Here is a 15,545-nt window from a genome sequence, read left to right as displayed (position 1 = left end):
TAGAACCACCTAAAAGAGACAACCAGCAAAATCCTCAGAGCTAACACAGGGTTGGAACACCAGCTAAAACAAACAAAAAAAATCTCGAAATACGTGGGGCACGGGGTATGCAAAAGAGTATTGCTTAGTGGCTATAAATCAGTTTGCTGACTAAAGAGAAAGGAATAAAATCATTCTTAGAATAAAAGCTACTCTGGATTTACCTAACAAAGCTTAAAGGCAAGCCTCAAAAAGGTTAAACTGTTTCCAAGTAGGATGACTATTCCAAAACTCAAGAATACTGTTAAAAAATAAAATGGACGAATATCCAGCATCTAACAAAGCAAAACTCACAGCCAGAAATCCAATAAAAAAAAAGGTCAGACATGCAAAGAGGCAAGAAAATATAACCCATAATGAAAGAAAAAACACACAGAGAACTGAACCAGAAATAACGTATTTCATACCATTCATAGGCAAGGACATGAAAAACAATTATTTTTAATTAACCATATTCTATATGCTCAAGAATATAGAAGAAAACAAGAATGTTAAAGTAAGATGTGGGTGATGTCAAAAAGACACCCATCAAAGTTCTGGACATGAAAAATACACTGGATGAGATTAACTGATATTTTGATACTGTGGAAGAAAATATTAATGAACTTAAAGACAAAGCAATAGATACTATCCAAAATGGAGCAGGGAAAGAAAAAAGATAAAAAAGTAATAATGAGCAGAACATAAGTAGCCTGTGGGACAACTTTAAGTGTCCAAATATACATGTCACTGGAGTCCCTAAAAGACAGTGAATTACCAGGTCTATCATAACCAAATAGCTTAAAAACCAGTAATAGAATGAAAATTGTGAAAGCAGAGGTTAAAAAAAAATGAAAACCTACAAAACCCTGATGCGATTACCATATATTACAGGTGCTGAAACATCCCGATGTACCCCATGAACATTTTAACACTTCATATATGGAGGAACAAAGATAAGAATGACAGCATATTTCTTATCAGAAATAAGCAAAGCAAAAGTCGAACTTCATAGCAGCGCTCTTCACAATAGCCAAAATGTGGAAACAGCTCAAATGTCTATCAATAAATGAACTGGGCTCAGCGCCTGTGGCTCAAGCGGCTAAGGCGCCAGCCACATACACCTAAGGTGGCGGGTTCGAATCCCCAGCCCGGGCCCGCCAAACAACAATGATGGCTGCAACCAAAAAATGGCCAGGCGTTGTGGTGGGCACCTGTAGTCCCAGCTACTTGGGAGGCTGAGGCAGGAGACTTGCTTGAGCCCAGGAGTTGGAGGTTGCTGTGAGCTGTGATGCCATAGCACTCTACCCAGGGGGATTGCTTGAGGCTCTGTCTCAAAAAATAAATAAATTAATTAATTAATTAATAAACTGATAGACAAATAGCAAGTAGTGGTGTACGTACACACACATTGACCCACAATGGAATGTTAATCAGCCATGAAAATTAATGAATTACTGTCTACCATGCAGACAAAACTAAAAACATGAGGCTAAGTGAAAGTAGCCAGATACAAAGGGTCACTCACTGTATTACTCCATTTATATGAAATATCCAGAATGAGTAAACCCATAGACGGAATGCAGATAGATGGTTGACAGGGGTTTAGGAGAAGTGAATGGGAAGCAACTACTTAAGGGGTTTTGGATTTCCTTTTAGGGTGATGAAAATATTTGGGAACTATCAATAAAGCGGTGGTTATACAACATTGTCAATATACCAAATGCCACAGATTTGTTCACTTTAACGTATTCCATTTTGTGTTCTGTCAATTTTACCTTGATGTAAAAAAAAAGAAAGTGGAGCAAAATCTTTTAAGTAATGAAAGAAAAAGTCAACCTATAATTCTATACCCAGAGGGAATATTCTTAAAATAAGGGTGAGATCAAGACTTAAACATACAAAAGCTGAAAAAAATTATCAGCAGCAGATGATCATTATATGAGTGTTAAAGGAAGTCCTTCAAGCAGAAGACAAATATTAGATGTAAATACAAATCTACATAAAGGAATAAAGAAAAATAAAGGCTGGGTGTCCATAGCTCCATGGTCAGAGCACCAAACCCATGCACTAGGGGTGGCAGGTTTGAACCTGGCCCAGGCCTGCTAAAAAACAAACAAACAAACAAAAAATGATAACAATATGGGTAAACATAAACTCTTCTCATTTTAAAAATCATAATAGAAGGTAATTGACTGCTTAAGGAAAAATAATAAAAAAGCACTGCAGAGTTTATAACAGATGTAGAGGTGAAATTTATGACAACAATAGCATAAAAGCTTAGAGAGAGGAACTGGAAGTACACTGTTATGAAGTTCTTATGCTATATGTGATGATATAATTTTACTCAAAGCTAGACTGGATGAGTTCTAATCATATACTATAATCCCTAAAGCAACTACTGAAAGAAAAAAAAAGGTATAGATGATAATCCAACATAAAATATGAAACAGAATCATTAAAAATAAGCTAAAAGAAGGTCAAAAAGAGTAGATGTAACAAATAAAAAACAAATAGAACACTCTCCCTACATAGGTGTGGGGTTTCCTTTTGAGGTGATGTAAATGCTTTGGGACTAGAATGATAGTTGAACAATATTTTAAATGTACTAAATGCCACTGACTTGTTCACTTTAAAACGTTTTAATCATACACACATGTGCACTCACCTAACTGTATTGATGACCAAATTAAATATAAATGATCTAAACATATCAAATTAAAAGGCAGAGATTGTCAGATTGGATTTTTTTTAAGTAAGGCTCAACTATTCACCCTTTATGAAAATCTCACTTTACTTTCGTTTTTTTGTTTTTTTTTTCAAAGACAGAGTCTTACTCTGTTGTCCTAAGTAGACTATCACAGTATCATTATAACTCACAGCAACCTCAAATTCTTGGGCTCAAGTGATCCTCCTACTTTAACCTCCAAGTGGCTGGGACTATAGGCACACACCATGAAGCCTAGCTAGTTTTTCTATTATTAATAGAGGTGAGTTCTCACTTGTGCTCAGGCTGGTTTTGAACTCCCAGAGTGGTAGGATTACAGGTATGAGCCACTGCTCCCGACCACAAAACTCCACTTTAAATAAAAAAGCACAAATAGGTTAAAAATAAAAGGGTGAAAAAAAGATATACCTTAAATATACATATCAGGTATATATGCTAATACTAATTAAAAGAAAGCTTGAAAAGCTATTATAGACAAGTCAGACAAAGAAAAATTCAGAACAAAAAACTTTTACCATGATAAAAGGCCATTTTGTAAGGATAAAGGTTTAATTCATCAAAAGGACACAGCAATCCTAAATGTTATGCACCTAATAACAGAATTTTAAAATATGTAAATTAAAAAACTGATAAAACTTCAAGGAGAAATAGATGAATCAACAATTATAGTAAGAAACTTCAACATCCTCTCTCAATAATTGATAGAACAAGCAGACAGAAAATTAATAAGGATTCAGAAGGCGTCATCACCATCATCCAACTTGACCTAATTGACATTTACAGAACATTCCACCCAACAATAAAATATGCATTTACTAAAATTAAGCCTATTCGGGAACATAAAATAAGTTTTGTTAAATTTTTAAAATTCAAGTTAGACAAATTATGTTTTCTGAACACAACGGAATTAAAAATCAATGAAAGAACAATATCTGGAAAATCACCATATATTAGTAGGTTTAATAAGAATTATAAATAACCCATAGGTAAAATAAAAATCAAAACTGACCATTTAAAAGTATTTTGAACTGACTAAAATGAAAACACAACATACCAAAACTTGTAGAATACTGCTAAATTAGTGCCTAGAAGATAAATGGTAGTACTAAATGCTTATATTAGAAAAAAAAAAGGCCTTGAATGAAAGATCAAGGCTTTAACCTTAATAAACTAGAAAAAGAAGAGTAAGAGAAACCCAAAGTAAGCAGAAGAAAGAATATACTAAAGGGCAGAAATCAACGGATAGAAAACATAAAAATGGCAGAGAAAACCAATAAAGCCATTCTTTGAGAAAAGTAACACATCTGATAAACCTCTAGGTAGGCTGGTAATGGAAAAGAGGACACGAATTACTAACATCAGGAATTAGACAGGGTATATAGATTTGGACCCTGCAGACATGAAAAAGGATAACAAGAATGTGTGATGAACAACTTAATGCCTACAAATTTGACAACTTGAATGAAATGGACAAATTCTGTGAACGATGCAAATTACCCAAGTTTACCAAACAGGAAATAGGTAACTAGAACAGCTCTGCATCTGTTAAAGACATGAAATGTGGTGGTACCAAAACCTTCCCCAAAGAAAAATCCAGGCCCACATGGCTTCACTGTTAAACTTTACCAAGTATTTAGGGAATAAATATTACCAAATCTACACAAACTTTTCCAGAGAGTTAAAGAAGGAAGAATACAAATCATTATGTGAGGCAAGTATTTCTCTGACACCAAAACTAATCTAACACATTCTAAGAAAAGGAAATGTATATGTAAACTTATTAGGAAAATCCAACAACATGGAAAAGGAGTTAACACACCCTGACCAACTGGAGTTCATTCAAGGAATGCAAGACTGGTTTAACATTCAGAAATTAATGTAATTCATCAAATTAATAAACTAACGGGGAAAAATAGTATGATTATCTCAAGAGATGCAGAAAAAGCATCTGAAAAAATTCAACATATACTCATGGCAATAAAAATCCTCAGCAAACTGGGAATCAAAAAAATGTTCTTAATTTGACAAAGGATATCTATAAAAATCCTATAGTTACCATCATGCCTTATAGTGAAAGATTGAATTCCTCCTCCTTAAGATCAGGTATGAAATGAGAATGTCCATTCTCAACATTTCTTACTAATATTAGACCAGAGAGCCTAGTCAGTGCAATAGGCAAGGAAAATAAATTAAAAGTATACACACTGGAAAGGAATAAATAAAACTGCTTCTATAGAGAAGACACAATTACCTATCTAGAAAAATCCAAAGAATATAAGAACTAATAAGTGGATTTCGTAATATTGCAAGATATAAAGTCAATATGCAAGAATAAATTGTTTTTCTATATATTAGTAATGAGAAATTGGAAAGTGAAACAAAACAAAACAAAACAAAAAAACCCAGAATCATTTATAGCACAAAAAGAATGAAATACTTAGGGATAAATTTAACAAAACATTTACAACATCCTTCCACTAAAAACCACAAGTCATCACAAAATCAAAGAAAACATAAATACAGATGAACCATGTTCATGGATTGGAAGATTTACTCACGTTAAGATTTCAATTATTCCCCCAAATAATTGACATATTTAATGCAATTCCAATCAAAGTCCCAGGAAGATGATTTATAGAAATTAATAAGCTGGTCCTAAGTTTATATGAAAAGATAAAAGAGATTAGAATAGCCAAAACAATTTTGAAAAAGAAAGCAATTGGAAGACACATACTACCTGGTTTTATTTTTTATTTTTTGAGACAGAGCCTCACTATGTAGTGCTTGGTAGAGTGCTGTGGCATCACAGCTCACAGCAACCTCAAACTCTTGCGTTTAAGTGATTCTCTTGCCTCAGCCTCCCAGTAGCTAGGACTACAGGTGCCCACCACAACACCTGGCTATTTTTTCTTGCAGTTGTCATTGTTGTTTAGCTGGTCCCGGCCAGGTTCAAACCCACCAGCCTTGGTGTATGTGGCTGGTGCCATAAGCACTGTGCTATGGGCCCCGAGCCACTACCTGGTTTTAAGTAACAGTAATCAAGACAATGTAGCACAGGTGAGAGAAAAGTGTTAAAAGTCCATAAATAACCCCAAGCATTAATGGTCAATTGATTTTTCGTAAGAGTTCAAAGACAATTTAGTGGAAAAAGAATAGTGTCTTCAACAAATGGTGCTGGCACAGTGGGTATTCACATTTGGAAAAACATAAGTTTTGACCCGTATCTTGCACCATGTACAAAAAAATAACTTAAAATACAATATACACCTTAAAGTCTTATGATACCTAAACCTCTAATACTTCTAGAAGAAAACCTAAGAGAAAATCCTTGTGACCTTGATGTTGTTAGGTACAACACCCAAATCATGATCCATAAAAGGAAAAAAAGATAAATTTGACTCCATCAAAATTTAAAACTTCTGCCTTTTGAAAGATGCTGGTAGGTTAATGAAAAGATATGCTACAGGGTGGAAGATAATATTTACACCCCATAAAGAACTTATATTTAAAATATACAAAGAATTCTCAAAATGCAATAAAACACTACCTTTAACTGTGCAAAACATTTGAACAGACACTTCACCAAACAACACATAGCATGGAAAATAAGCCCATGAATACATAAGTCATGATGCTTGACACCATCAGTAATTAGGGAAAGGCAAATTAAAACCACGAGGTCCTGTTACACACCTATTAGAATGACTAAACAAAGGAATACTACCAAGTTCTGCAAGTTCTGGCAAGGACACTACCAGAACTTTCATATGTTGCTGGTGAGAAGGCTAAATGCCCACTTCGGAAAACAGTTTGGCAAATTTGTAAAGTTAAACATAACCCTACCATACAACCCAGAAATCCACTCCTGGGGACTTTATCCATACAAAACCTGTATGTTAATGTTTATAGCAGGTTGATTTGTTACCACTCAAAATGGAAACAACTGAAATATCTTTCAGTTGGCCAATGGATGTGGTATATACATACAATGAAACTTTATTCAACAATAAAAAGAAACGAACTACAGATCTATGCACCAACATGGGCGAATCTCACCATATGCTCTGGTTCAAGCTATTATATATGACATTCTGGAAAAGGCAAAAGTACAGGACAGGAAACAGTGGTTGTCGGGAGGTGATGCTTGAGGATGACGCCACTGTTCTACGTCGTGACCGTAACAGGGTTAGACGAGTGTAGATGTTTGTTAAAACTTGTAGAATTGTATACTAAACAGGGAGAATTTTCCTGTATGTAAATTATTTCTTCATATATTTTTTTTAATGGCAAAAATATCCCTAAGGAATGATACTCAGGAAGGTTTTTCCTTAAGCCTCCATCTCATGGAAAAATCCACTTTCCTAAGTATACATTCCTGAGACCTCCGTGGTGTGTGCTGGACCCTGTGATCTGTGTTCAAGGGCAGATTCCAACAGGAAGGCTGCAGGTCTAGTCTCAGAAAATGGTGGGGGTGGGGCCTATGACTTTGGGACCTGAAGAGAAGACAAATCAGGCCCTCTCTGTTGGCAGGAGCAAACAGAGACTCACTAGGGAGGATGCTCCACACCGGGGTGGGCTATTGTTGGACACCCTGGACTTCTTGACAGAGGTGGGTTTATTGTGAAGTTAGCAAAGCTTAAATTCAGGCTCCCCTGAATTTAAGGACTTAATAAGGACTCCCTTATATAGTCCCCTTTTTGGAAGGGACCTTAGTAATAATGTGTTTACATGGCCATATATTTTTGTGAAAATTGTAAAGGTGAGATATTTTGGCCACAATTATTTAAGGCTGCTTGCTATCTCTTGCCATGCTGACTTCCTCTGTCACAGCATGCCTCCTGGTAAACTTTCTCCCCTACATTAGAGTGGCCACAAGTATTCTAACTGCAATCACCTCCAAATATATCTCATTTTGTACTATTTCTAAGGAGGTTCCCTCCCCATCCCTGGCCCCAGTCACGACTAAACCTCAAGGCCCCTCCTCCCCTGGACACCCTCAGCTAACTGCTGTCCCTACCCTGGAGCCTCGCTCTTCAATGCACTCACCTTCCTGTTGAAGCGATCAATGGTGACCTGATGCACCAGGTGAGTCACATTCAGCATCACCAGACAGAATGGGGGCCAGTTCAGGTGCCCCTGCAGAGAGAGCCCCTGTCAATCTAGAGCCCTGTCTGCCATCCCCCTCCAGGTGAGGGAGTGCAGCAAATATGAAAACACTCTATTCCCACCCGCTTCACTATGCCAGGGACACCCAGCAGGGTGGTGCAGATGGTATGCAGAGTCCCACAGAACATTTCTGACTCCACCTGACCTCATACAAGCCCAGCTACAAAAAAGAAAAAAGTTGACCGACTCCTTCCACCTGGCTCATGGGGGCATCCCAGTAGGAGATGCCTCGTTCTTGGAGTGACATCCCAGCTCCTCTGCACTCCAACACCATTCCACAGTGGCCTAGGAAGCCAGCACACCTGGTACTGCGTCAGCCCCAGGAGGGGCCAGGAGGTGGCTCATGCCATACAACTCTTTCCCCATGGCCACCCAGGAAGCTGTCCTCTGGGAGGCCCTGTTCATTCCAGAAGACTCCTGGGAGACAGAGCAACCTGCCTTGGGAGCTTCCACATCTGTCCTTGTCTTTGGCACCCCTCAAAACCTAGCTCATTGCTCTGCTGCCCCTCTAAACTAGTCTGATTTGTGGGTCCAGGCAGGGAGGGAAACAAGAGGCCAGCACCAGGTTGGCACTTTTGCAGTCAAGGACATGGACGGTGACCATTTCGTCTGGGCTCTGGCTGAGGATGTAGATTGCCTCCTTGAACAGAGCTGCATGGCTCCCATCAAAGGTCACAAAGCTCAGGTCAGGGAAGATTGAGCATCGGCCTAGGAGGGGCAGAACACAAGAAGAGTAAGCAGAAGATAGGTGTGTACCAGGCACCTGGGCCCTTTCCTTCATAATGCAGTGGCCTTAGGACCTGGGTGGTCACTCAGATGGGGCACCACGTGGAGATCAGAGATCTCCAGGTTGGGAAATGTGCCAGGCCAGGGGTCACCAGAGGAACTATAGGAAGGAGGCCAGAGCACACAGATAGGAAAGGGGTCGTGCTGGGTGCGGGGAGTGGATAGGAGGAGGACACGGGAGGCTCCGCTGCCTGGGTGACTTACAGGCACATTCCCAGAGCGGGCAGCAGCGGTCCCCGCCCACCCTCACTGGGAGGCCCAGGACTCCACAGCGAGGGGGAGCAGCACCCTGGGGACAGTGCTGGGACTGGTTCACTCGGATCAGCTGTCCCTCGAGGCAGATGTGACGCACGCAGTCTTGCTCAGGGATGGGCTGTGCACAGGGTGGAGAACAGTGTGAGAGCCTGCCTGGGGCTACGGCCCACCCACCCCCAAGCTCTAGGGCACAAGATCCTTTCCACCTACAGGTTCTAGTAGGGTGGGGACCTTGAGGTAAAACTTTCAGGGAATGTTGCCCGGTCAGCACTTTTGCAAGCTTTCTGGGACCTGGGCCTGTACTCAGCGTGAACTTGGTGATGTAGGGACTGAGACTTCAGCAGATCTGCCTGGCCCGAACACCGAGCTCCACACAGAGCTCTGTTTCTGCTTCTCACAGAGACACAAAGACACACACAAAGATGTCTCACCACACCACGCATCACACACACAAGAACACACACAGACACATGTGCTCTCCTGCTGAGTCTCACATTTGAGCACATACCTGTGCACCACAGTCTCACTGGTACACAAAATGCACACACTGGCACACCCACACTGTCACCTGGGCATTACACCAAGCCATCCAATCAGCCCCCCAGAGCCCAGATGGGCAAGGCAGAATCCTGCTAGGGGCATAGGGGAGACTGCAGAATTTTTCTGGGAACGGGAGCTTGGGTCAGGGGTGAGGATAGCAAATAAACCTCCATCTTGCAGTCTTGAAGCGTGTTAACAAAGAGAAGCTAGAGAAGCAGGCCCGGGAATGTGACGGCATGGAATGTCCAAACCCAGGGGCACTGGAGGAGGGAAGGTCCACATACAGGTGGCCAGAACCCTGACAAGTCACTTACAACACAGGTGGCAGATGTATCGGCTTCAGTGGCAGTTGCCAAGGCCTCAGCTGAACCCTCTGTGATGCTCTGGGCAGGGGCTGAGCGGCCAGACTGCTCCGTGGTAGCCTCACCCACCGGCTCTGCTGGGGGCTGAGGCCCCAGTGAGGTTCCGTGGGCCTCGGCCAGCTGAGGCAGCAGAACCAGGGAGCTCTCTCCAGAGGCAGTCCTGGCTGAGACGCGGCTCAAGGGATAGGATGTGGGCATTGGTGGCACTGTGCCAGCCCTGGGCCCCTCAGCCTCAGTCACCAAGGGGACAAGAGTGTGGGCCACAGTGGGCATGAGCTCTGGGGGCCCACCCTGGGCAGAGCCATCAGTGGAGCTGGGCAGAGACACTTGCTTGGACAGGATGGCTGTCTTCTCTGTGGTGCTCCGTCTCAGGGCAGTGGACACTGTGGATATCACCCCCTCAGCCACAGTCACGACTCCGGAAGTTGGAAATGTGGCTCCCAGAAGCAGGCCTGGAGCTGTGACTGCTGCCTGGGAGGCTGTGTGGCCGGGTGGGTATGTCTGGGCCACCGTAGCCAGGGTGAGAGGTAGTGCTGGGCTGAGTGTCCGAGCAGCTGGAGTTGTGGCCATGGCCAAAGACGTGGCCTGTGACTGGGGTGGAGAGGTAATGCCAGAACCCTTGGGGCCGGGTGTGGCCACTGGGGCAGACGTGCCTACCTTGGCCAGGGGCAGGCTGGTGTCAGGAGGCAGGCCAGATAGGAGCTGGGATGGCTGAGTTGACTTGAGAGATGCAAAAGGAGTGGCTCCCAGTCCATGAGCACTTGAGGATGGGCTGGTGACAGCTGGGGTCCCTGGGGGCAGGCCTGGGGGGCTGGTGGCTGTGGTGGTGTGCTGAGCAGGGTGGAATGAGGCTGTGGGCAGTGGGCGTAGATGTGGGGATGCTGGCAGGCCTGTGGGCTGGCCGTGCCTGGCTTCCACCTTTTCTGTGGACAGCACCGTGTCCACACTCTCAGTTGCAAGGGGCCTGACAGGAACCTCCTGTGCTGCTGGTCCAGCAACGGCCAGGGTGCTGCTGGGACTTGGAACACTCCGGGCCTGGGTAGGCTGGGGGACCCCAGTCTCGTTCATGACCTCAGTTACTGCAGGTGTCAGCAGAGCCTTAGGGGATCCCGAGGAGGTGGCGGACCTGGAAGTCACTCCAGGGGCAGCCATAGACCTGGAGGAGGGGCTTGCTAGCAAAGAAGGCCGTAGGGCTATTGTCCTAACAGGTGGGGAGCCGTGACCTGGAACTGTCACAGCCTTGGTCATGAGGGGGGAGTGAGGAACAGAGGGTGACTGGGAGGAGACTGTGATGTTGGGGCTCCCTTCAAAGGTCACAGTCACCCTGGTCGTCTCCATGGCTCCTGACACCATGCCAGGTGTCTGCAGTGCAAGGGGGAGAGATGAGGACTCTGGGGGGTGTGGGGTGGTCCAGAGGCTGGCAGTCACCACCTCACTGGCTGGAGCCTCTGTGGGCTCGGCAGGGAGGTTGGATGTAGTGAGCCCCAGTGGCTGCTGCTGGGTGGACTGGGAGGGGCCTAGAGACAGCACTGGCCTCTCTGTGGCTGCCATTGTGGGGTTCAGGGCCGTGGTGAGTAGGACAGCAGGGGCAAGAGTTGGCCTGGTGGTAGGGGTCTTGGGGGTTTCTGGTGGAAACTGTGGCTCCTTGTCACTGGGGGTGGGTAGCACTTGGCTAGGAAGCAGGGTCTCATTGCCAAGGGCCTGTGTGGGAACCCACACCGTTGGCTCCACACCTGGGCAAACAAGAAAAAAGATTCAGAAGCAGAGTGACTGGTGCCCCAGGAGGCCATCGCTGGGTAGGGCTCAAAGACTGGCACCCAAGGGGCCTCTGTCCCATGATGTTAGAGGACTTCAGATAAATTAATAGGCCTGAACTCTGGCCCAGACCTTGAACCCTGAACCCAGAGCTGCAAGATGTCAAGCTACACTGCCTTCCCACCATGTGACCACAGGCCTATCCCTCTCTGCTCTGTGAGAGAAGTGAATAGATCAGGTGGGCTCTGTGCCTGCCATTGCCTGTGCCTCCTTCCAGAGGCCCCTATGCTGTCCGTACTCTTTGTGGACCCAGGTGCTGTGGGCCATGATTGCTAAGTGGCATCCTGGGGACTCAGAGGGAATCTGAGGGAGGGAGGAGAAATCCAGGCCACTTACAGTCTTCTAGGTAGACACATCTCTGTGTAACTTCATCTAGGACCTTGGGGGTGGGGCACACAGGGACACAGCCTTCTACCCTGAGGACAGAACAGGAAGCAGGTCAGTGGCACCTCTTTTTGACCTGGACTGAACACAGGCCTCATCCTTTCTTATGACACAAGTGTGTGTGTGTGTGTGTGTGCACATGTGTGCTTATGAACCTCCACAGAGACACTGTCACGCATGTGTATGGAAGCACACCCAAATATGCACACTGCTCACTCCTATATACTCCTACCCCTCCAACCCAGAAGGGGACACACACAGGAACAAGATGCAGATATGCACACACTCCATGCACATGTGTCCTGGCCTGGGCACTTTCTCCTACAGTCCCACATATCCTCTGCAAACCCATGGGACTCCAAAGTATTTACACATGCATAGTGAATACACTGCATGCATGCACATAGCTGCATGCAACACCCACATACATGCAGCCATGCATGACTCACGGATAGCTGCATTTGTTCACACACACACACGGCTCTGCTATCTGCTCATGATGCACAAATATTCACATATGCCTGTATGTGTGTGTACATATACATCTCTGCTACACTCACATACACAGGCACATTCACCCTGGAACACACATCACCACACATACAACACAATGTGAGGGCACACACACAGCCCATTCAGTACACGCTTGTGCACATGTCCAGAGACTACATACCAATGTACATGCTCAAACACCCTGGTGCACACACCTTGACAGCATGCCCACAGAGCCTGGCACCTCACCTGGGCACATCCTGGCAGCTGGCTGCCCATGGGTCCCGGCAGGTTTGGAAGCAGGGGCTGGCACAGGCGTCATAGTGCCACTCGCACATAGGGTAGGCGGCCCCAGAAGGATTGGCGTCTAGAAAAGAGACCCGCCCCCGATCCCCTAGACTGAGTGAGAGGAAGCAGCAGCTCCGGGTTCGGGTCCGACATTCAAAGATCCTCAGTCCTAGAGTTCAAGTTGTGTTCTAGAGGAGTGACCAAAAAGGAGGCATGGACCCCTGACCTCTCTGGAAAGCTGCCCCATCACTGTGACCTTCTGGGACCTTGGTGACCAGGCTTGCCTTGCAACCCAGGACATAGTCACCTCCTCCTTGCCTGCTCTGGTGAGACCATCACAGACCTCCATGGAGGCAAAAGGATCTCCTCTGGGGACTAGTGTGCAGGCATTAGGGTGATTCCTTTCCCTATAGCCCAAGGCCCTCTGGACATCTGGCCCCAGAACTACAAAGTAGGCACTATTATTATACCTATTTTATAGATAAGGAAACTGAGGCACAGGTGTTGCTAGGAAAATGAAAACTTTGCCAGGGGAGATAGTCTCAAAAGAGGCCCTGTGGCTAGCACTTTCGATAAATGAGGGAAAGTTCTATGGCCTGGGGAGGGAGCTGAAAGATAGGACCTCAAACTACCTTGGCACAAGTGCCTGGTTTTTGGAACCACTGCCTGAGAGGGGAGGCATGGACAGGCTCTGCAGTAGGCCAAGGGAGCAACCCCACCCAAGCAGCCCCTCCTGATACCCTCACCCCACACTGCTGCTGACTGTGAAGAAACCTGCTTTTCCATGGGCCTGGAGACCAGCACCAAGAATTTATATTTGGGGAGTACTTGCTATATGCCAGACTGAGAGAGAAGTCCAGGAAATACAGTCAATTCTCATAACACCTTCTCAGGCAAATAGCCCCAATTTACAGATGAAGAAACAGAGTTAGGGAGATGGGGGTTCTCCTCCAAGTGCCAAGGACCAAGGTCAGGATTTGAACCCAAAGCTGTCCTCTCCAAAGCCTGGATTTTCCAGAGACACAGGCATTCCCATCATGAGCAAGTCTTGCCATTGTGACCAGTGATAAATCTGTCCTTGGTGGAGTTTAAGAGTGGACTCATGAAATGACCACTGAAGATAAGAATGAGCTCACCCAGCCCTGGTTTGGGAGTGGGTGATAAAATGAAGAGGCTGGCTGGAGATACGTCCCCATATGTGCACATATAAATGGACCCACTCATACAGCACAAGATGTCCTGTCCTCACGGGCACATGCATGTCCTCATGGGCACATGTATGTGTATCTGCAAAACAGAGAGGCCGGCCTGGTGCAGGTAAGAAACCCACACCTGTAATCCTAACACTCCGGGAGGCCGAGGCGTGAGGATCACTTGAACTCAGGAATTCGAGAGCACCCTGAGCAAGACTGAGAACCTGTCTCTACTAAAAAGAATTAGCCAGTTTTTGTGGCAGACACCTTCAGTCCCAGCTGCTCTGGAGGCTGAGGCAGAAGATCAATTGAACCCAGAAGTTTGAGGTTGCTGTGATCTACTATGATCACTTCCTCCAGTGTTTAGGCACAGGGCTTTTCGGGCGCAGACCCATCTGGCAGAGCAGGCCCTGGAAACTCTTGACCTCAACAGAGAGTCAGGAAGCTGCCTCACTAATGCCCAGTGGTCTGGGCCTCCCATTGAGAAAGAGACAGAGACGGCTGGCTCTTCAGCCTGCTGTCCCAAGGGCAGGCATTGTGACCCCATCAGCAAGAAAACTAAGCCAGCAAGCTACATGCAGGCTCACCTCTCCCCTTGCTTCCACAAACACCGCTGTATTTTTTGATTGTCTAATTGACCCGTGGTAGTAGTTAGGACCCAGGAAATTGGGTAGGCCACCTCCCATCTCAGAGTAGCACCTATGTGGGTCCCCTGTGCCAGGAGAGAGAGCATTCTGTCTTATGTGGCAACTGAAAAGGTGAGGGGGAGAGGGTGGGAAGAGCAGTTGAGTGAGAGGGCTAAAGGGCCATGGATGATGGCGGGGGCTGGGGAGGACACCTATCTACAAGGCTGAAGAGGCAGGGGGACACCTACCCAGGAGACGGAAGAGCGTGCCCCGGCGGAATGCCTCTGTGTGTTCATACAGCTGCAGGGTGAGCACAGGTCCCGACGAGCAGAGGAAGGAGCCAGGCTTTGCCAAGGACTCCAGGGCCACCAGGCCTGCCTGCCATGTCCCCCGGTGCAGTGAGAAGGAGGCATGGTGGTGGAAAACCTCATGGCCCTGCCACTTAGCCAGCTCCAGAGACCCATTGGCTGTGACATGGAGGAAGAAGTTGGATCTGTCTGCTGCCTCCAGGGACACGACATCCGGGTCTGCAGAGAGCCACATGAGTACAGTCAGTGCAGGCAGGGGTCCAGATGGTGTGGGGGCAACATCCCAGTACACATCTGCTCTCTCAATGACTTGGGGCAGCAGCACACATGGACTAGCTGGGCCCTGCTCCTCTGCCTGCCCGGCTCCCTTCACCCACCTTCTGCTGCCTACTGGCTGCTCTCCCTCACTCCATCCCAGCCTGGGAGGAGTGGAAGGTTAGACACCCCCAAACTGCTGGACCTCAAAGGTGACTGCACTGTCTGTCTCCTTCCCTTACTCTCCCACCCCTCCCTCCCACCTTCCCTCCTCCTTCCTTCTGCAAACATGTGTGAGTAACCTTGGTGCCAGGTGCAGTCTAGATACC

At 45.9% G+C, this 15,545-nt stretch overlaps 1 protein-coding gene across 1 annotated transcript in view; it reads right to left on the bottom strand.

The window, feature by feature from the left end:
* The window catches only part of OTOG (otogelin), a 96,674-nt gene that overhangs the window by 19,321 nt on the left and 61,808 nt on the right, over nt 1-15,545 (bottom strand). The window contains exons 33-39 of the mRNA XM_003781522.1: nt 14,902-15,180; nt 12,796-12,913; nt 12,007-12,086; nt 9,808-11,588; nt 8,903-9,071; nt 8,475-8,620; nt 7,793-7,882 (exon numbers count right to left, since the gene is read on the bottom strand). Of these exons, the coding sequence (XP_003781570.1) occupies nt 7,793-7,882; nt 8,475-8,620; nt 8,903-9,071; nt 9,808-11,588; nt 12,007-12,086; nt 12,796-12,913; nt 14,902-15,180 (2,663 nt within the window). The remainder of the gene's footprint in view (nt 1-7,792; nt 7,883-8,474; nt 8,621-8,902; nt 9,072-9,807; nt 11,589-12,006; nt 12,087-12,795; nt 12,914-14,901; nt 15,181-15,545) is intronic.

Source organism: Otolemur garnettii, unplaced genomic scaffold, assembly GCF_000181295.1.
Source record: "Otolemur garnettii isolate 467f Iridium unplaced genomic scaffold, OtoGar3 scaffold00001, whole genome shotgun sequence".
Classification (NCBI taxonomy): Eukaryota; Metazoa; Chordata; class Mammalia; order Primates; family Galagidae; genus Otolemur; species Otolemur garnettii.
This window is presented reverse-complemented; position numbering and strand designations above follow the sequence as displayed.